Source organism: Strix aluco, chromosome Z (genome assembly GCF_031877795.1).
Source record: "Strix aluco isolate bStrAlu1 chromosome Z, bStrAlu1.hap1, whole genome shotgun sequence".
Taxonomy (NCBI): Eukaryota; Metazoa; Chordata; class Aves; order Strigiformes; family Strigidae; genus Strix; species Strix aluco.
This window is the reverse complement of record NC_133971.1, coordinates 86,424,990-86,446,784: the sequence shown is the minus strand read 5'-3', so window position 1 is coordinate 86,446,784 and position 21,795 is coordinate 86,424,990. Positions and strand designations below refer to the sequence as shown.

Sequence of the window (21,795 nt, the reverse complement as noted above, 5' to 3'; positions counted from 1 at the left end):
TTATACAGCACTGCTGTGTGAATCAGCATGAGGAGCATGCATGTCAGTTAAACCCTGGAGACACATTATAGTGCAGAAAACTATCAACATGAACATATAGTATAAAGCATGCAAAATTTCCTCTGTAACTTCTCTCTAGGACTTGATCTGCCCCTTGCTACACTGCATGCCATAACCACCCTTAAAGGCAAGGCCATGTATGTAAATACTTTTTCTTACAAACCACTACAGGCAAAATATCTCTTTATTTGTATGTAGTAACTTAACAAGTATATTAACTAATAATTGTTTCTTTTGATAGATGCCCTTAAAGTAAAATCAGCTAGATTACTAAAGCAGTCTGTGGGACAGAATTTAAGGAGATGGGGAGTGATGGAATATATACATCCTTGTCTATGATAAAAATAATGTATTTTAAGTTGTTTTGAATGCAACATAAGGATTTATGATGTCTTCAGCAGAAAGCTATTTGACATATAAAAGGGAGAAGGAAAAACTAGAAGTAGAAAAGGTAATACCAATAAGCATTGGGAGTTGATGTTTCAGGGAATAGGAAAGACTTCTTTGGTAGTTAGGAAATTTTTCCCTGAGGGTGTTATGGTATTGCCAGGTCTGATCATTCAGAGATCACAAGGCAGGCTCTCAAAATCATGAGATCATTACAAATTATGAGGCTTGACTTCTTTTTTTTTTGCCTCCTGTGCTTTCAGGGTGGAATCTGTTTGGTGTTTTAAAACTTTCCTTTATTGCCATGAGGGCTAGAAATGTTTTGTTCTGAAACAAAGCAGAAACAGAACTTGTCTTTAAGTAATGAAGCTGAGGCTTGGAAAAAAACCCTCCTGCTATTGCAGCACTCCTGATAAACTTCCAGGAATTGACAGCCCTGTTGTGGCTCTTGTCTATAGGATGTCTTGCACCACTCTCTAAGCAGTGTCCTCTCATGAAGGTAGAGGCAGTGGTTCATGAATAAATGTACTTCTGTGACCTGAGAAAAATTCCAGTGGGTTCATGGCTATGCAAATCTGATGACTTGCAACCTTTGCCATTTCACATGTCTTGTGAGACCATCTTGCAGCTGCACTCTGATCCCTGGAATACAATAGGAAATCACTGGTAAGCCACTGGTCTGGCCCAGCTTTGCTAGTTTGATGATCCTTGCTGTTCATATGCTTCCTTTAAAGCATTTTAGTTTATCTGTAATGATTAGATTGCTGTTGTGTCTGAACAATATATTTATGAGTTTTTAATGTAATTTTCCAAATTTGTATTCCCACTGAGAAGAATGAATTAAGTTTTGTGAAGGAAAGTTTGAAATAGATTTTCAGATTTGCAAAAGGGTTTTCAAGGTTTCCAACCAAGCCCCACTGGGATCTCCCATACTTTAAGGCATCAGAGCTTAACTTCTTCCTATACGCCTCTTGTACTGCAGGAACTCTGACAGCCTCTAATCCTTCCAGACTTCACAGCATGCTCTGAAAATTGCAATTTCCTTTTCTTCTTTGAAACAAATCCTTATCATTTCTTGCATATGGTATTACAGCTGACAGTATGCAGTCCCAGCCTGAATTCTAAGACTGTAATGCTGTTTCTTGAGTTGTGCTACAGTGTATAAATGACTTCAGCTGGACTCTCAAGGTAGGTACCACCAAAAAGAATTCTCAATTAGCTTACAAATGACAGTCAGTTGGGACCATGTTCTATGTTGACCACCAGCTGATCTGCCTTTTAACAAGTTATTGTTTTCCCACTTTGAATTCCATTGTTTCTTAAATCGTCATCTTTCTCCAAGCCTCGGTGGGTGCCATTTGCACTATTAATCATGCATTTTGTCTTTTACTTAACACATGTATTTACATAACTGCAGAATTATTTAAGAGAAAGGAGGGAGTGTGACTTCCAGCTGAAGTGGAAAAAGAAGTTGTTGTCAATTTGGCCAAACAGCTGCAGAAAAAGAATTCTGAAAACCACGTGTAATAACTGAGGTAACTGGGCAATGAAAGCTTACTGTCAGTTGGGATGATTGTCACACCTTACGGGTATCTTCTGTGATGGGCAGGAGACGACAATCAAGCAAGATCTAAAATACTGCTAGGCTGTATTCTGATTTCATGCCTAGGTTTAGCAGCATGTCTGGCTATGGAATTATATCCAATTTCTTTTTACATAAACAAGATCAGAATCAGCCCACTGTCTTCACTGGGATTTGATGATGTCTGCCTTCTGCATTATAACATAAGGTTTTCCCTTGTTTGTTGGAAGAAACTGTAAACTAGCACATTGGTTTGATTTAATCTTTGGCTATTGCAGTGTTAGTTTCATACAAAAGCCAAAGTATGAAGCTAAAGAATGATATAAAATCAGGCTGGAGTGGGCCTCTAGAAATCATATGTTTATATCAGGACAGGCCTAATTCTGCCTAATGGCTTCTGACAAATGTGTGGCACTTTTAGGACTGGTGTCTTAAAGCTCAAGAGGATGGGGGCTCTTATCTCCTCTTAAGCAGCTTGTCCCAGCATTGTCAGACTCACTTTCTGGAGAAAAAATCTACAAGAGTGCACCTGATGCCCCTTCCCAGAGGGTTTGTTACTTCTCCAAACCTGAAATTCAGAAGTAAAGGAACAGAGCTTGGACTGGAAACCAAATGAGGGATTTCCTACTTCAGCCAGGTGGGGAAGCAAGGACACATCCTTCCTGGAGGAGAGTCTCCTTTCCAGTGGTAGTGGGCAGTAGGGACCTTGAATTCCTTGTGTGAATGTGCATGCAGAGGGCCTTGATGCTCATCACAGACTATGCCCTACTGATGTCCCTCTCTTTGGAGAGAGACACTGCAGGGGAACATCTCCCCAAAACAGGGTCCTGTTGCATAAAAACATCCACAGAGAAACATGCATGGGTTAGTGACTGCTCATGTATTTTGCTCCTTGTTGGAGGATTTTCAAACGACACTGAATACCAAGGAAGGAGGGCTCATTCCCACTCCCAGCCCTGTCCCCTATTTTGATTGGCAAGGAGAGGGCCAAGTGTGTACACAAAGGGTCTGAGGATGCTCCAGCTCCCTCCTTTTTGTGTGCTGTGTAGAAGTGGGGAAGAACAAACACTCAGTGTATCCCCCGGAAACTATGTCAGCTTCTGTCAATGAGCTGTTTGCAGACCGGATCTCTAGGAATGCTGGCTTTGTATGGGCAGAGTCGCTGGTGAAGGCATTTGGTGTAGTACCACATGTGTTAATGTTGGCTGACATCACCTCTGTACTATAAATATCCCTACTGGATAGTGGTGCAGCATCTTGTATATTTTCAAGCCAATTTACTTGCTTTTTCTAATCAAATATTTACAAACAGTCCTGCCGTGCTCTCTGGCATCGTGAGACGGCTCTCTGAAGGAAACCATTAATTTTCTGCTGTACAGCATCGGCTGATTAGATGCTTTGTGGAGGAAGAACTGATATGAAAGCACAGAAATGAAAACAGCAATACTCCTGCCAAGCACTGTAGCCTGTTGCTACATGTTGCTTTCATTCATCATCTGGTTTTATTCATTTGTCTGAAGCAATGCTAGTGAGTGAATCTTATCAGAGAACTGCACAGACGGTGAAGCAGTGCTCAGGAGCACAGGAACTTGCCTTCCTTGCTGTCTTCTCTCTATACCCCTGCTCCCAACACCAGAGGTCAGCTTTCAACTGTTCATTTTTCTGCTCCAGATCTGGCATCTAGCTGTTACAAAATATAAAGAAACCAAGGAGAAGATCCAACCCTCCTCCAGGCCAAACATGGTTTGCAGGAAGGGTTAAGGCAGAAATACTTATGGGTTGGGTGACCTGTATTGCTCTTCTCCCATCAAAACTAATTTCTAGTTGCCTTTGCCTTCCAGCCTGGTGCTGCAGTTATCCATTTGTTGTTTAGACTGACTTCAGAGCCAATGGATGTGACAGCTCCTCCACAGTGACCTGGGATTGCAGAGGGGGCAGCATCTCTACCTGCCTGTTCTGGTTACTTAAATAGTCTCCATTACTGTGGTGTCTGAGTTCCCTTCTGCCTTGACTGTCTGTGTCTTCCCAGATGAGATCAGGCAATGCTGTTTCCATTCTTACTGATGAAAAAACCAAGTCAAGGCACCCACAGGAGATAGCATGTATCCAGAGCTGCATTCATCTCAGATCCCATAGGGCAGTCCTAGAAACAGAAGGCTCTATTCCAGCAATTCCCACAGAGGGGCAGTGACTCTAAAGGCATTTTTTTCAGAGAGGTTATTCAACCTGGAGTGCTGCTTCTTCAGACTTGTGCCATCACACCGTGTCCTGCTCAGACAAGAGAGACAAGTGACTTAGATTTGTAAATCCGCAACAGAGTGGACAAAGGTGAGACAAGTCTCAAAGTCCAGACATTTATTAACTTCCCACGATGTGCTAATTGGATACACGATAATTGGCTAAGTATATAGTGAGTTATGGCAAGCAATACAGTATGCCTTATGTTACTTAATGGTAGTGAGGGAAAAAGGGAAAAAGGAAAGGAGGGAGATAGAATAGAAAAATAGAGATCAGTGGTCTGGATTCCTGAGTTGGTCCCATCTGAGTTTGTCAGGGACACCTCTGTCTTCTTCACTTCTTCATGTCTTCTTTTTTCTTTCTCCTTTTCACTCCTTGCCCACCCTCAATTTATACACACTTTCCTTGGGTCCACCTCTAGGTCAACTCACATACCTGCTTATCCCATGTATGGGGAGGGGTAAGGTGCTTCATGGGATGATGTAATTAGCATGATCTTGTTAATCTTTATTAGCATATTCAGGGGTGTCAACTTTAATATGCATTTCATGGATAATGAAGCAAAGGTCATGCACTGGACAGATGGTCCTTGAAACTTGACCAGATGCACCAGAGCAGAGCCGTCCTGTCTCCTCAGGGCTCCCTCCTCCAGCCCATCCTGTGCTATCCAGGCAGCCTTATCAGCTCCAAACTCCACACGATCCACCCCATGACTATAGTTCCGCTACTTGCGAGTGTTTGAGACATTCCTTGGCTCGGAGGGCCTCCACTGCCCCCCCATCCCTTATCTCTCCTAGGCTGTTTTTTCTCACAAGCCTGTTTCTCTCAGGCCCTGTTTTTGGGGAGTTACAAGTCGTCTCTCATACACCATGATTTTGTTTTGGAAAGACCCTAATTTGTCCCAACCATCCCCTGCTCCTGCAAAGAGCAGGAAGCTTACTAAGTCAGCTGCCTGTCTTTGCTGGCTAGTATCCAGTCAGAGAGCTGGGTCACCAAGCAGCTTTAAAGACCTAGTCCTCCTTAGATTTCATTTAAGAACTGCTAATTATATAGATTGAGTGTTACATGCATGCAATACCACCATCAGTACCCAGAGATGACTGTGCCATTTAAAATGATTGGGTTTTCAGCCAGATCAGCAAGCACAGGGTCACTGAGGTTAGAACACAGAGGGAAGAAAAAACAGCAGAGTGAAAGAGAGATCAGCATTTTAGCAGCAGCCCACAGTGAGATTATTTTGTGTCAGTCATGAATCTGGACTTGAAAATATTCTCCTATCTTGATTTACACTCTTAAGAAAGAAAATTTCTAGCTAAATCTGGAAGAGCAGTTGCAGAAGTGTGTCTTCTGAGGCCCGACATGGGGGGCTGTATGCATTCACATACTAGAGAGTGGCAGAAGGGAGGAGATGTCATACTTCTGTGTACGATGCTGGTGAGTCCTTTACTGGAATGTTGTATCCAGCTATTAAAAGTTCAGTCTTCAAAAAGGATGTTAAAATTGAAAAAGGTTCAGGGACAAGCCACAGTATGACTTATGTTTGGAAACTCTGCCTTACAATGAAATACTCGAACAGCTCAACTTAGCTTATTAAAGAGGAGTTTTAAGTAGTGATTTGATTACTGTCTGCTAGTTACTTGAAGGGAAAGGAAGGATATATCTTACAGAACAGAACTCTTTCATCTTACTTTTTCATCTAGGACAGAATCTAGCAACTGGAATTAGAATCTAGAGATCTCAGAAAGCTGGAAATAAATTGAATTTTTAATGGTGGAGGTAATTAAGCATAGGAACAAATACAGGATTTATTCATCACAACGATCTCCTTTGGCCTTAGAATTTATAAATCTGTGTTGGGCTCATTCCGTCATTAATTCTAGCAATATGTAAGTTACTTTGTAAGCTCCTGAAGTTAGATAGTGTGTCATTATTCCTAGGGCAGAATTGTACAAAGAAATTGTATAAAGCCCCATTAAAGACTTTTTCTTCAAAGACTTTTCTCTTCTGTCTTTTGTTCTGAAGATGAGTGAGGATCATTTTTCAACAGAGCAGATCTGTAAAAACCTGAAGGAAATCTATCTAATTTAATGTTTTCATTAGAGTTTGAACTTGTGAGACGTCCAAACTCTTCTTAGCTTACCTTTGGTTTCTTGCTGCTGCAAAACAAAACCAGATATTCTTCAATATAACATTTTTCTCCCACTTAGGGAACTCATAGTTTTCAGTTCTCCACTTCATGCTTGGTAATATTTGCTAGGCTGCCAAACTGTCAGAATATACTCAGGAATATCTGGATGCTAACCTCCACTGACTCATATTATAGGCCACTTCAGGTTAAGATTCTGTCCAGAATACTTTAAGAATTCTAGCCATTGAAGAATAAGTGCAGACCAAATTTTCAATTTTTAGAAACTTCTAACACCATAACAGTATAAAAAACTCTGCATGTTTTGTGGTGGGATTTTTTTTGTTTGGTTTTTTGTTTGTTTGTTTTGTTGTTTTTTTTTTTTTTTCTTTTTTAAATTATTCTGAGTACTGCATGTTTTTTTCTCAAGGATATCACTTTACTGTAATATATGTGAGAGAGGATAAAAGTGAGTTTTAGGATATTGTGGGATGAAGTCGGCTATAGAAAGTAGGAAAAAATTATTCAGGTATGCTTAAATCTCTGTATCAGTGAGGAATCTAGCGAATTGTGTAACTAGCTTTGAGTTGTGTCTTCAGCAGCTCCTCTACACTTCTATTTTTCTGGCTATAAGATAAGGAGAATACAACTTTCCTGTGTGAAGAACTAGAGGCTTACTCTGTGTGTAGGACTGGGTAATCTAGGCATCCTTAATTTTTCAACATTATCACACTAGATTTAGATCATTGCTAAATTCTGGCAACTGACTGTTGTTGGAAAGAGTCTCACCTGCCATAAAAAACAGGTAGCAGGTATTGCTCCAAGAGCTACTGCCAACTCATTAAGGCACGAGTTATTCTTATCAGATTCCTCCAGGTGTAAGAGAGCTGGCTGGGATTCACTTGCATTCTGCAGCTCCTCCCATCAAATGGTGCCTGATGAAGTGCACTGTGTAAAAGATCTTCATAGAGGAACAGTAGTATCAGCTTTTTTATTGTTTGGTGAGTTCTTAAAAGAGAAGCCAGCACAGTAGATTTTCGAGATGCTGATACTGTGCATGCCAGATTGTGGATGCCAAGGATTTTGAAGTTTGGAGAAGTTTGGCTGAGCCTTCCTGAGCACCCTCGGTGCTGTATGACCATATCTTTGTGTCCAAGCTGTAAGACTATGCTCAGAACAGGATCACCCCAGCAAAAGACTGGGAGCTGTTTTTCACATTGTAACATGGTATTTGCTCTCTGCGTCTGAGTGTTTTGTTGTGTTCAGTTTCCCAGGCATCTTAGCTCTGTCTTGCCCAGGGCCCAGATGCAACCCCTTCATGTACAGGGGAGGTGCCCAGGTGCACTCTCTTCCCCCACCTTGGCTCACACAGGACAGAAGAGTGACACTCTCGAACAGCACATACTTTCTAGATGCTCTGTAGTCCCAGGCTTCTTCCTCTGCTGCAGAGATGCTGGAGGGAAGCCAGATTTCCCAGTAGCAGCCTGGCTGGTGGGGACAGGAGGTAATGGGGAGCTAAACTCCTCCTTAACTCCCACAGCAAATCCATGGTGTTGACCAGACTTGTAGTCTGGTTTAGGTAGTGGTTGGCTTCCTAGAGCTGAGAGTATATGAAGTTGGCAGTCACTGGAGAAAGCTGGAAGGTTGGCTGGTTTTTGTTTTGTTGTTTGGTTTGGGTTTTTTTTTTTTTTTTCAGGTTGGAAAAGACCCTTAGGATCATTGAGTCCAACCATCAGCCCTACTCTACAAAGTTCTCCCCTACACCATATCCCCCAACATCTCATCCAAACAACCCTTAAACACATCCAGGGATGGTGACTCCACCACCTCCCTGGGCAGCCTATTCCACTGTCTGACCACTCTTTCTGTGAAAATTTTTTTCCTAGTGTCCAGTCTGAACCTCCCCTGTTGCAGTTTAAAGCCATTCCCTCTTGTTCTATCACCAGTTACCCGTGAGAAGAGACCAGCACCAACCTCTCTACAATGTCCTTTCAGGTAGCTGTAGAGAGTGATGAGGTCTCCCCTCAGCCTTCTCCTCCTCAAACTAAACAGTCCCAACTCCTTCAATCTCTCCTCACAGGATTTTTTTCTCCAGGCCCTTCCCCAGCTTCGTTGCCCTCCTCTGCACTCGCTCCAGCACCTTGATATCTCTCTCGTATTGAGGTGCCCAAAACTGGACACAATACTCCAGGTGTGGCCTCACCAGTGCAGAGTACAGGGGGACTATCACCTCCCTACTTCTGCTGGTCACACTATTTCTAATACAAGCCAGGATGCCGTTGGCTTTCTTGGCCACCTGGGCACACTGCTGGCTCATGTTCAGGTGCTTGTCAATTAGAACCCCCAGATCCTTCTCTTCCAGACAGCTCTCCAGCCACACCTCCCCAAGCCTGTAGGGATGCATGAGGTTGTTGTGGCCCATGCTTGATCCAGCAGAAAAAAAGTTTCTTTTTATGTGTATAAGTACCTGATGGGAGAGAATAACAGAGCTGGAGTCTTCTCAGTGATATCAAGTGAAAGGACAAAACACAATGGACGTGAACAGAGATAAAGTCCCTTTAAACATAAGATAGAACTTATTTACTGTGAGGGTGGACAAGCAATGGAACAGTATCTCCACAGCCTAGAGAGGCTGTGGAGATATTTCTTTGAAGATATTAAAAATCTGACTCAGCAAGTGCTTGGCATCATGCTCTAGCTGACCCTCCTTTAAGCAGGAGGGATTGGACTAGATGATCTCCAGAGGTGCCTTCCAACCTCAGCTATTCTGTGATTCTGTGATTCTTTTCTTTTTTTTTTTTTTCTGTCCTCTATCCATCATATCTAAATGTGAGCCAAAATTTGGCCCATGGTTTGCATAGATACTTGGTGCTTCATATCAGCCTTTTGGACCGGTTTCATTCCCTTGTAACAGCTAGTTGCTGTTTGGAAATTTCACTCTGGAGGATCTCTCTCTTCTTGCCATAACTGCCTTTCTTCCCCCTGCCTTGGTTATCTGATCAAAAGATTTAAAGTTATTGCTTTGTTGCCTTATACATTGTGAATTGGCTTTATTTGAGACTAACAAATATAGGAGTTCTGTTTTCATTCAGTTTTTTAGAAAAGCAATAGTTTTTCTCTAAAATCTACTTTTAGTAGCTCTTAAAAACCACTTGTACTAACCACCAATCATATGCTTCACATATCTGCTCAAGATGCACAATATTTCATGTACTAAAAATAAAAGCAAGACAAAAAAAAATTACTGTGAGAAGAACTGAATATTTGGTGTATATTCCAACCTTATACAAAGAGGAATGCCGAAAGATACTGTCTAGATTTCATGATCAGTAGCTGGATGCACAGGGGAATGGGAAGAGAACCATTAGGGACCTGGGAGGTACTTAACCACAAATTAGTAGGGACGTAGACAGTATTCAACAAGAAATATCACTGGTTTTATGCCCTGTTTTTATACACTTCCCTAAACATTTAATGTTAACCACTGCTGCAAATGAGATAGGGACAAGTGTCAGAGCTGTAATGGCAGCTCTTAATATTCACTGTTACCAAAGTAGGTGCCTGTGCAAAATTGACTGCAGGTTGGCCTGTGTGTAATAACTCTGCTTCTTCTTTGTTCCTCTATCAAATCTGGGTCTTCTGCCAAAAACCTTCAAAAAAGTTCTCTGAGCTGCAGTATCATTTCTAATTGCCTCCTCTACAGTCTGGGCTGTACATGTCCATCTCATCAGGTATCTGTCTGCTTTCAAGAGGCTGCAGCACCATCATAAAACTCTAACATTCCTGTCCTTTAATTATGGAATACATAAGCATCTCCTGCAGTGTGTGCATTGCCCTCAGACCTCTTCAGGTCACGAATACTGAGATGCTGGCAGCCTGGCTTGTTTGCAGTAACAACAGGCTTGTGTGATTATCCAAAGACAGCACATTTGTAGATGTCCATTTGTGTCATGATCCTGGGGATTTCTAAACCATGTGTGCCTCCTGGAACCCCCCCACTTAGCCACTTGATGGCACTCTTAAATATTTAGTTGGTTGCAAATGCTATCAAGTATGCCAGTTTTTAGAACAGGGATAGAGGAAACAGAGCCTCAGGTATTAAATAGCAAACCACTATCAAGATTGCGGCTTAAACCGACCAAAACAAGAAAGGCAGGAGTAAATGTTCAGCTGGTGGTGCCAACTGCTCTCAGATGTGTAACAGTAGGATTAGCACTTGTCCAGCTTCCCAGCTCCAGAGTGCTCTGCAAAGGCAAGTGCTTCCTCCTGGGTGTTGGAGCTGGGAAGTGTCCTCTGCTCCCTGGTTTCTGAGGAGCTATGGGAGCGAGTTATGTGAGATTGTTTGTCTAGCTGAGGTTCAAAACATAAATGCATTCCTGAAAACAACAGGAGCATTGCTTTTGACATTATTGATATACGGAACTTTTATAGCCCCTATTAGTCACCCTCTTCCTCCCTCATCTATGATGTGTATCCTTAGAAGTGCTGTGAGAAGTATGGAGAAGAAAGGACTAAGACCACAGTAGCTGGTCTTGGCACAGCAGGGTCTGGAATACAAATCTCCCTGTTGCTCCCTGGTTTCTGAGGAGCTATGAGAGTGAGTTATGCGTGATTGTTAGTCTGTCTGTCTGAGGGTCAAACATAAATACATTCCTGAAAACAACAGGACTGTTGCTTTTTACATTATTGATATACAGAACTTTTATAGCTCCCATCAGTCACCCTTTTCCTCCCTCATCTGTGAAGTGTATCCTCAGAAGTGCTCTAAGAAGTATGGAGAAGAAAGGACTAAGACCACAGTAGCTGGTCTTGGCACAGCGGGGTCTGGAATACAAATCTCCCTGTTGCTAGCCTTGTACATTTATCATACAAGATAAAGATATGGATTCTCTCTCCTTTTTATTTGAGTATCTTCAGAGTGTAAGTTAGCATTCATAACATACAGCCAGTTGCACAGTTACTATTTACATTGTAAACGCAAGCTCTTTTGAATATCTTATTTAAAGAAGAAAATTTTAAAAAGAATTGTAGTGCCTGCTAGACCTATCAGGCAAAACCCTGCCTGATCAGAACGAGACAACTCTGGTTTTACCTACAGCATTGCAAACTCAGCTCAGTCACATATTCCTTCTCTTTTTGCAGTGCTCACCTGCTCACCTTTATGTAAACCAGGGGAGAGCTGAGCTGCAAGCCAGACCCTCCTGCTGTTTTCAGGAAGGTGCTACATCTTTTCATCCTCTTCTCCCCTGTTCTTGTCTGCTTCTGATCCTCTGCTCTCGCATGCACTGACAAACAGCGCATTTTTCCAGGCGTTTCCTAAATCTCTTGGTTTTGTTGGCCCAGTTGACTGCGGTCTCTCTTCTATTACTTTGCCAGACTGTATTTTAGAGTAAGATGCAAACATACCTGACAGCTTGTTTTCTTAAAGGCAGTTTGTATCTATCCATCCATGCTTCTGAGCCATGTGTCTCACCTCTGACATGTGCAGAGCCCACAGCAATTATTAGGACTGCAACATGGCCTTAGGACATGCATAAATTACAGCTTGCCTTGTCACCTGTCAATTTCATCTTTTCTAAAGTGTTCAAAAGACTTAGTAATTCTGGTTTTTTTCCTTTCCTATCCAAACTGCAAGTTCTGTGCTTCCTAAACAGAGCCCCAGCTAATAACATTAACTTGATCAGGAGTACCAGGAATTAGTCCAGCAGCAGATGAAAGGTGTCAAGCAGAATGTTAAATTTGACATTCAAACATCTGAATTAACATAAACCAAAATTATCTCCTATTTACCTCCACTGCACTGATGGACTTGCTCAGAGCTTGCAGATCTTGCAGTGTCAACACTGCTAACCAGAGGGTACGTATTTCCCTGGGGTGGGAAGTGCCCATGCTCACTGAGTTCAGCCTGGCGCAGGTGGTCTCAACAGGGGGGTTCAAATTCCACTGACAAATGTCAGAAAATAAAATGCTGGTGGAGTTATCATCTGAGACAGTGTCTCAGAAGGGGTGCTGTCAGGATCCATGGTGGCCCCGGAGCTAGGCATTGTTTTCATTGGTCCTCTGGATGGAAATATAAACTCACAGCAGATGAAATGTGTGACTGATGAAGAGGCAGGTGGAGTTGTAAATCAAGCTGGGAACAGGGCTGTCTTACAGAGTGATTAATCTTGTGGTGAGCTGGAATTATTCAAACCAAAGAATGCATTTTAATGCAGCCAAATATAACATTATACCTCTCTAAACAAGGACTGCTGTGTTTTGGAAGGCAGAAACTCTAAAAAAAAGAAAAAAAAAGGCTTTTGTGGACAAGCAATAAATTTAAGTTCCCAGTGTGATATCTTGGCAAGGAGGGTGAACATGATCCTGGAGTGCGGACAGGGAGTCCTGAGTGGCAGCAGACATATGATTTAAGCATTAGTGAGACTGATACTGGAATATTATGTTTGGTTCTGGAGCCAACATTTTTCAAAGCATGCAGAAAAACTGTAGATAGTTCAGTAAAGAGCCCCAAGCTGATTCAAGAGTTGGAGAAGGTGCCCTAATGGTGGAGAGAGGGCAATATCCAGTTGAAATTTGGACTGCAAGTGAATTTTGTCTGGCCACAGCACATGTCCGAGCCATGTGATGTCCTTCACATATCTGTGGAAAGTTTCTTAATATTCTGCTCTTCTCCACATCTGTTGAGAAGCTGCTTTCTCTTTGCAGCTGTGAAGGCAGCGCCTTTGGCTGGTGTGGCAAAGCTCATGTCGGCTCACAGCTTTTTGCTGAGCAGGCCTCTCTGTGCAGGGCTGGTGAAAATAAATGGGATTTTGAGTTCAGGCTGTGAAGGTTATCAAAAGTATGCTGAAAGGTGACTAGCATTCAGTTTTAAAGTATCTTAATGAAGAGAAAGCACCAGATATGAAAGAAGTCCTTCATCCAGTCAAGATAGGCATTGTAAGAATTAACAGTGGGAAGCCAGATAAGTCAAACAAGGAATTAAGTGCAGCTTTATAATCACTCAATGCGATTAAACATTGAAACAATCTGCAAAATGAAACAGTGGCTTCTCTGTCTTTTGAGATCTTTAAATGAAGTACGCATATACTAGCCAAAAACAAGTTACCGGGCTCAAAACAGGATATACCAGTAGCATTTGTGAGCCGTGAAGTAGAGGAGGCCAGGCTTTCTGGCCTTGAGCTATGAAGTAATGAATTCTCAAAACATTTTTTTTTCTGGGAAGGGACTGTTTTGAAAGTTCAATGTTAGTCTTTTCCCTGCCCACAGCACGGTTCACAGTCAGATCCATAGTGACCAGGGCTTGTATCAACACAGCAGTATAAGTGAATACTTCTGTGAATTTTAGGGAATAGGAACAAAAGACCTGGACAGGCTGGAGCGATGGGCTGAGGCCAGCTGTAGGAGTTTCAATAAGGCCAAATGCCGGGTGCTGCACTTGGGCCACAACAACCCCCAGCAGCGCTACAGGCTTGGGGAGGAGTGGCTGGAGAGCTGCCAGTCAGAGAGGGACCTGGGGGTGTTGATTGACAGCCAGCTGAACAGGAGCCAGCAGTGTGCCCAGGTGGCCAAGAAGCCCAATGGCATCCTGGCTTGTGTCAGAAATAGCGTGGCCAGCAGGGACAGGGAAGGGATCTTACCCCTGTACTCGGCACTGGTGAGGCCACACCTCGATGACTGTGTTCAGTTTTGGGCCCCTCACTACAAAAAGGACATTGAATTACTTGAGCGTGTCCAGAGAAGGGCAACGAAGCTGGTGAAGGGTCTGGAGCACAGGTCGTACAAGGAGCAGCTGAGGGAACTGGGGGTGTTTAGTCTGGAGAAGAGGAGGCTGAGGGGAGACCTCATCGCCCTCTACAACTACCTGAAAGGAGGTTGCAGAGAGCTGGGGATGAGTCTCTTTAACCAAGTAACAAGTGATAGGACAAGAGGGAATGGCCTCAAGTTGCACCAGGGAAGGTTTAGACTGGATATTAGGAAGCATTTCTTTGCAGAACGGGTTGTTAGGTGTTGGAATGGGCTGCCCAGGGAGGTGGTGGAGTCCCCATCCCTGGAGGTGTTTAAGAGTCGGGTCGACATAGCGCTGAGGGATATGGTGTAGATGGGAACTGTCAGAGCTAGGTTAATGGTTGGACTAGATGATCTTCAAGGTCCTTTCCAACCTTTCACAGATTCTGTGATTCTGTGAAAATAGACATCACTGATCCCACTTTAAATTTCTCAGGAATCCTGGGACAGACCCTCCTTGAGCAGAGTCCTGTAAAGCCCCAGTTCTGCTCCCTGTTCTTCTAGCTTGCTGTAGTGTCTTTGGCAGTCCCCTCAACAGCCCTTTCTCATTCCCTTGGCTGTAAAAAGGAGTGCTGCAGATACAGGCTTAAAGCACTCTGAAGTGCTATAAAACTTCCAGTTATTATTGTTACTCCTCAAGAGCCTTTGAAAACACATTTAGCACATGCCTGAATTCTCTCAGCTTCTTGGAAAGATTTGTTCTTTCCTGGTTTTTCTGAACTATTGGCATACAGTTAAGCTCGAAGTGCCAGCCATTTCCTTTCTTACAGCACACCCATTCTGTGACCACAGCAAAGCGTGGAGTTGGCAGAGCTATTTAAATAAGCCAGAAGAGAGTCTTGCTGAAGCAGTGCAAACTCACCCAGCACGTTTCACAGCAGGTTAGATTAGCCTGTGCTCAGTGCCCTGCTGCACAGGTTTTGCTCACTGATAGAAAAAAAACTGTTGAGAATTCATTAATTTGTGACTTGCTCAGTCATCTGTCTATGCCATGCAGGCAAATTCTTAGCCTGTGCTCAGGATCTTGTAGTCCTGCAGAATAATAATAATTTGCTTGGAGAAATTTGCTGGCCTGCAGATAACCTTTTTTGTCCTCTACACTTTAAATATCTGAAATGCATGTAAACAGCTGAGCCATTTCTTTGGGTACCAAAATTTTTGTCTTTGAAACTGATCTCTTCTCCCCAGAGGAGATCACCTAACTGAGTGTAAAGCACACCAGCCCCCTTCTGTTGGTTTCTTAGAAATCCAAGCCTAAAGGATAGAGCCTCAGCCAGCAAGCTCATTAAAGTGTGGTCATATCTGGGAAAGGAGAGTAGATGTGCTCGTGCAACTATGATGCTTGGAAACAAGCAGCTGTTCACAGCCATGCTTCTCCATCTTGCTTCTTTTTTCAGATGTGCTCTTGGAGGAGAAAGGACAGATTTTAAGCAGCAGTGGTTCCTTTTAGCATGGTATTTTCTTGGCCTGAGCCATATCAGCGAGACACCTGTCAGACTTGATTTATAGAAAGCCATGTATCACAGCATCTAAGATGTAAGGTGCAGTGTTTGGGGTTTTAAATCCTCCAAAAGGAAGGTAATTTGCCAGTTTAATACACAAGAAACTGTAGCACTGGCTTCTTGTATAGCAAAAATATCTACTTTGACTCGTGACCGTGGAGGGTCTCCACATTGAGATTTACTATGTGAATGCAGGATTTACCCCAAGCATTGTAGTTGCTAACTTGAGGATACTGTTGCATTGAGCATACTGGTTCAACCAGTAAGCATTATGGAGGAAATGGAGAAAAACCATGTGTTTCATGGGTTTTTTTGGTGACCCAAGAGGGAAAGATGCAAATAAATAAAAAAAAATCTGTCCAGCAAACAAAATATTTTGATCTGATATTGAACATTTGCTGCTTTTAATTTCAGCTAAAAAAAATAGAAATTAAAAGATCTGTTAAAACAGACACTTAGTAAGCATCAGAATGAAAGATTTAGATGCTTTTCAGATTTTTGTTTTGCATGAAGTATTTGGTGATATTCTGAGGCACTTTGCTACCACTAAATCAGTATTTTTCTGAAAAGGGTTTGGGCTGAATCTGTCCACCTTTAAATGCAAATGCTGATGAATATTTTAGACAGTGGTAATAGTTGGTTTGAAACCTATTTCTGATTGCATGTGTTGTTTATAAGCTCAGTTCTCCAGGTTGAGACCAGTAATCATACTATCTGCAATTTAATTAACAAAACTTCTCTTCCCACATGCACTTGTTATGTGTCAGTGTCTGAAATTTAACCTCTGCTCAGTTGAACACTGAGGATCCTCATGACATGTAAGTCTTCCTCATTACAGCAAGTCTGTTCACTCTCACCTTCTTGCTGTGCTGCCTTGTGTCCTCCTGTAAAGCAGAAGAACAAATCCTGCTGGCACTGATTGTTAGAATAATAGTCTTATATCTCTAGTGTCTCCAGCCCTCATATCTCAGAAAAAGAGCCAGTTCGCACTTTGTGGGTCTGCATGGGGCAGATACTCTGCTCTTCCAGTGCATGCTGGTGCATCCATGCGGTGCAGAGCAGCTGTCTCAGACCTGAAGCTGCTGCCTTTACCTCCAGCAGTGGTGTAGCCACTGTCAGCTCTTGGGTCCGCACCCTCTGCTTTGCTGTGTGCTCTGTGGTCTTTTAGCATTGTTTCAGTGAACTACCTGCATCCTAAGAGGCCAGCTACACAGGATTTAGGGCACATTGCAGTGGTCTACTAGTTTTTACTGAAAACCACAAACCTTTCTCTTGAAAAGGCCATGCTTCAAAGATATACCACAGATACGCTGCTTTGTGTATGTGCTGTCCCCGCCATTCTGGAACATTGAATATTGCTAATGAAATAAGCCCTTTTTTTTTTCCATTTATTAAAGAACATGTTGGTATGTCACAGTTTAGTACCCTGGGTGAGAAGTCACCCTTCACTGAAATGGATTTATATGGCTATTCTCAGAAGGTTATTGTTTTACTAGGATTTATGTGCCATGCTTCAGTGTTAATTGTGGATTACTCTCATCGCTTTGCCTTTCATCAGAAATAGGCTGTACTTTAGCAATCATATTATCCAGACTTAACGTGCAGCATTCACACATCTGTGATTTAACCCACAGCTGTGATATTTCACAATGTAAAGGGGACAATGAATAGGATTTAGCTCTTGGATTAAGATGAGTTTAACAGTCAGTTGAGGGCTGGCCATTACAGTCAGTGGAGCCCAGAGAGTAAATCAGCACACCTAATATAGGGATCTGCTTTAAGGTGAGTTTTCTACACTCAGTGAAGCGGATTGATTGATCTCTGCTGATAGTAGCAGGATCTTAGACTCAGAGCACACAGCCAGCCAGCCAAACTTAGACCTCCATTTGGGTGTCTTAATCTGCAAATGGAACCCTGTGTTTCACTGTGCCAGACCTTATTCCCAAGACCTTGCTCTTCCCCTAGCAGGCTAACACCCAGGTGGACATGCTGAATCTGCTGAGTTATTTTACTCAATAAAGGCCTGCTCCATCATCTATAATCAAGGAATGTGGCTGGCCTGTGTCACTGCCAGATCAGCAGAGAGGGAAGCACCTGCAAAACCCAGTTCAGGTCTTTGGTGGCTGAGCCACCCGCTGAAGGGTTGTCTCCTCCACTGTCTGTGCAGAGAGCATTGGGGACAGCTGTCTGAGGCCCCTCAGCACAGTGCCAACAGATAGAAAATGAATGTGCACCTCAGACTTTTTGGAAATAAGCCTGGCTGTTCAGCACACTCCAAGAGAAATAAGAGTATGAAACAGGTTAAACTCTAAGGCTGTCTAACCAATTTCATTTCATAGTCCATTCTGCTGTGAGTCACTCCTGGTAGGTCATTTCCACAGCCTTCCCAAGTGTTTTTGCTCCTGAGGAGAGGAGGAATTAATCCTTATCATGGCTGGACCTCAATACCAGTTTGTCCTGGTTTTGGCTGGGATAGAGTTAATTTTTCTTCTTAGTAGCTAGAATAGTTTTGGATTCTGTACAGGATTTGGTATGAGAATAATGCTGATAATATGCTGATGTTCACAGTTATTGATAAGAGATCAAGGTCCCTCCAACTCCCCCTGTCCTGCCCGTGTGCAGGTGCACAAGAAGCTGGGAGGGAGCACGGCCAGAGCACCAGACCCAGACTGGTCAATGAAATATTCCATATCATGTAACATCATGCTCAGTATATAGAGAAGGGGCAGTCAGGACGGGGGGCATTCTCTCTCGCTTCTGGGATTGTGGTATTGGGATCTTGTTTTTTTTCAGGATCGCTAGCCAGGAAGAGTCTGGGTATCAGTTGGTGGGTGATGAGCAATTGCATTGTGCATTACCTGTTTCTACTTTATATTATAGTTATTGTTTTATTTTATTTCAATTATTAAACTGTTTTTATCTCAACCTATGACCCCCGCTACCTTTACCCCTCCAATTCTTTCCCCCATCCCCCAGGAAGGACAAGGTGAGCAAGTGGCTGCGTGGTGTTTGGCTGCCAGACAGGTTTAAACCACGACACTGTTCAATGACATTACTTGGCTAAGAACAAAAACAATTCTGTGAATTCAAAGGAGAGGGCATATCTCTGGTGGAGAAAGCAAATTCACTCCCTTTTCAGCTAGAATTCTAGGAATAAGCTTCCCCCTCTTCCAAAAACATACATTAAAAGTATTATTTGTGTTCAGATATGTTTAAAGTAATACCAATATTGGAATCTCACCTTTCTGCAAAATAAGAAAACCATTTCCTCTGCCTATCCCAAATGTACAGAGAGACCTGTGAAAATAGAACATTTCCACAATCCAAATACAAAGCAGCAGTAATAGTTTTGTTGATGTGTGAGTTTCTTTTTACTGGTTCTTTTAATGTTTTCTATGTGGCCCTGATAAATTTGAGGTAAGCAATGTCTGTACCTGCATGCTGATTTGGGATCAGCTTGCTGCCAAGGAGAGTTCTCTGAAGTTAATGTTATCACTGGGGTACACATTTACCAGGTCTTTATGCTGCAGGCTGGTCAAAATGTTAAGAAAGGTAGGAAGCACTTTCAAAAGATGACTGTTCTGGAAATAGAACATACAGTGGGTACTTGAAGCACAGAAAACAGTAAATTTGTTTCCCATATATTGTGTGCCTGAGGGCATTCGACAGTAAGAAAAAGCACTTGGAGAGATGGCTAGTATACTCTCAGAGAGAGCATTGTTTTTGTAGATTAGGAAAGCTCCTTCTTTGCTTCTGGAGAGCTTATCTACATCAACAGCTTTTCTTCCCCTTTAAAAGAATTTGGAAATTGTTTTTCAGATGAGCAAAAAACCTAAGAACTGAAGAGACAGTCAGAATATGACAAAAAAAACACAAAAGAAAGATAGTCCTACTGAGAATTGTGAGAGCTAATTTCAGGCAGCGCAAAGGAAAGGTGAAACAAAATAGAAAAGAAAATGGGAAATCTTGGCAAAAAAAGAGCTTCTGTGCCAAGCAAGGAGGAAATGTTGGACATAAGCAGAAAATAAAGCTGTAGTGACTCGTGCATTGTACAGTTATGTGTAATGGCAGTGGATACGATGCTTTACAGATACTTCAATGAAATGCTTTTTTTTGAAGAAGCAGTGGAGACTGTAATATCAAATACTGCCAACACAGAAATTGGAATGCCACTATTCTTGGTTCAGCCTGCATGTCTGCAATGTTAGTGAAATCCTAGCCCAAAGAAAGAAGTGTTCACTAGATTCTTTTTGGCTCTGCACTTTTCCTCCATGGCTTCTCAAGTCTCTCTCCTAGAAAAAAAATGTCAAACCAGTAGTTTTTCTGCATAAGCATATTGTTCCCATGTCCTGGGGATGACATATCAATTGAGGGAAGATTGTTCAGGTGTAGGCAGGCCAACATGACCATTTGGTCCTGTGTCTGATGTCCTTCCCACATGACTTAGTATTCAGGTAGGTTTTAGGCATAGGTTAGTGCCATCTGATTGTAAGTCTTAATAGTAGAGGATCTTGGAAACTGATTTAACAGCAAAGCTCCTCTGTGTTTAGATGACTTCTTGAAGCAGGGCCAGGGCATGCTCCTGCTTTACACCATGAAGAACCCCTCCTTCCCAGAGTATGTCTTCAGCAGTGAGAGTGGCATCATGTGCCTGGACTTCCATAACGACCACCCCTACCTCGTGGCAGTGGGCTTCTATGATGGCAATGTGGCCATCTACAACCTGAAGAAGGCAACGTCCCAGCCCAGCTACAAGAGCAGCGCTAAGTCAGGAAAGCACACAGAGCCAGTGTGGCAGGTAAGGGTCCTTTTCCTTTCCTCTGACTGGGCTTTTAATTGGGCTGAGTTTGAGCACAGCAGGAAAAGTGCTGTATAGGAAAAGGTGTTGGCTTAATACATGTGTTAGAGATTGATTATTAAGTTGTATTTCAAGCTAATTTTGAAATATACAGAAAGGCAAAGCAATTGTATGAATCCTTGGTCCTCAACAGAAACTAAACATGTAAGCAAAAGTTTGCTATGAACAATTATTTATCCTTAGTTTTCATTTTTATAAATGGCTTCTGTTTGGGGAGGAACTGATCTCCTCTCTGTATGCCAGTATACAATGCTATTTATGTTCCAAATACAAAATCACAGGGCACCAAGTGATGAGCAGTGAGTGAAACTCATATATCAGCCCTAAAAGAGGGCTCTGTTGGGCACAATAAACCCAGGGGCAGCTGCCTGGGATTGGCTGCCACTGGGATTCAAGACACACTACCTTGTAGTTGGTCTTGAGGTATTCTAGTGAATTGAGAATTGTGTTGAACAGGTAATGTTCTTAAAGTAATGCCACTCTGGCATCTGTCACAGAGAGTCACCAGATGGATGATATTGTGAAGGACTGGGGTGAATATGTTGCTACATCCAGCTAACTTTATAGTTATGTCTACAATGTAATATGAGTTAAGATTGGAGCGCTGGAAGGTATATGCGCTTTTGATCTCATGTATCGCAGTAACAGTGTGGCAGCACATATTTCAACATGGTCTGTATGAGTCTGTTGAGGTTCAGGGGTGTGTATTTGGTTTGCTAGCCTGGACCTCGGGTGTTGCTGCTGTTAACTATTGCTGTCACCTGGTTTAGGCTGCCTAATACAGTCATACGTCTAGGCACACTGTCAATGTTCCTTGTACTTTGGCACACGCCATGCATGGATTGTGCCCCAGCCATGGCTCCTTGTTATTGCATCTTCCAATAAAAGTCCAAGAAATCAAGGGATCCTGATGAGACTGCAGATGAATGTGGAATATGCCAAGAGCAAGACTGGTGCTTGCTACAAACAGAGAGGTTATGCAAATGTAACATTTTAGAGGAGACCTGAATTTTATATTTCCTGCTTGTCTGTCCAAAGCTTTTCCTCTAGAAAACATTTTTAATTCTTCTTGCAGGTTAACATGGTACACCAGCCATGGGTTGTTATCATAACACAATGTGTCAGGCACACACACACACGCAGAGAACTCCAAGCTTTTCCCACTGCCATTTAGGCTTCCAGTAAAAAAACCTGACAAAATAGTAAGTCCTATGTGCAGCTTTTCATAGCCTTGCTGAAGCATGCTACGGGAGGTCAA

The 21,795-nt window shown here is 42.6% G+C and overlaps 1 protein-coding gene across 1 annotated transcript in view; it reads left to right on the top strand.

Annotated features, from left to right (window-relative positions):
* The window catches only part of DNAI1 (dynein axonemal intermediate chain 1), a 152,661-nt gene that overhangs the window by 48,998 nt on the left and 81,868 nt on the right, over positions 1–21,795 (top strand). Inside the window, exon 18 of the mRNA XM_074813687.1 lies at positions 20,230–20,477. Within this exon, the coding sequence (XP_074669788.1) occupies positions 20,230–20,477 (248 nt within the window). The remainder of the gene's footprint in view (positions 1–20,229; positions 20,478–21,795) is intronic.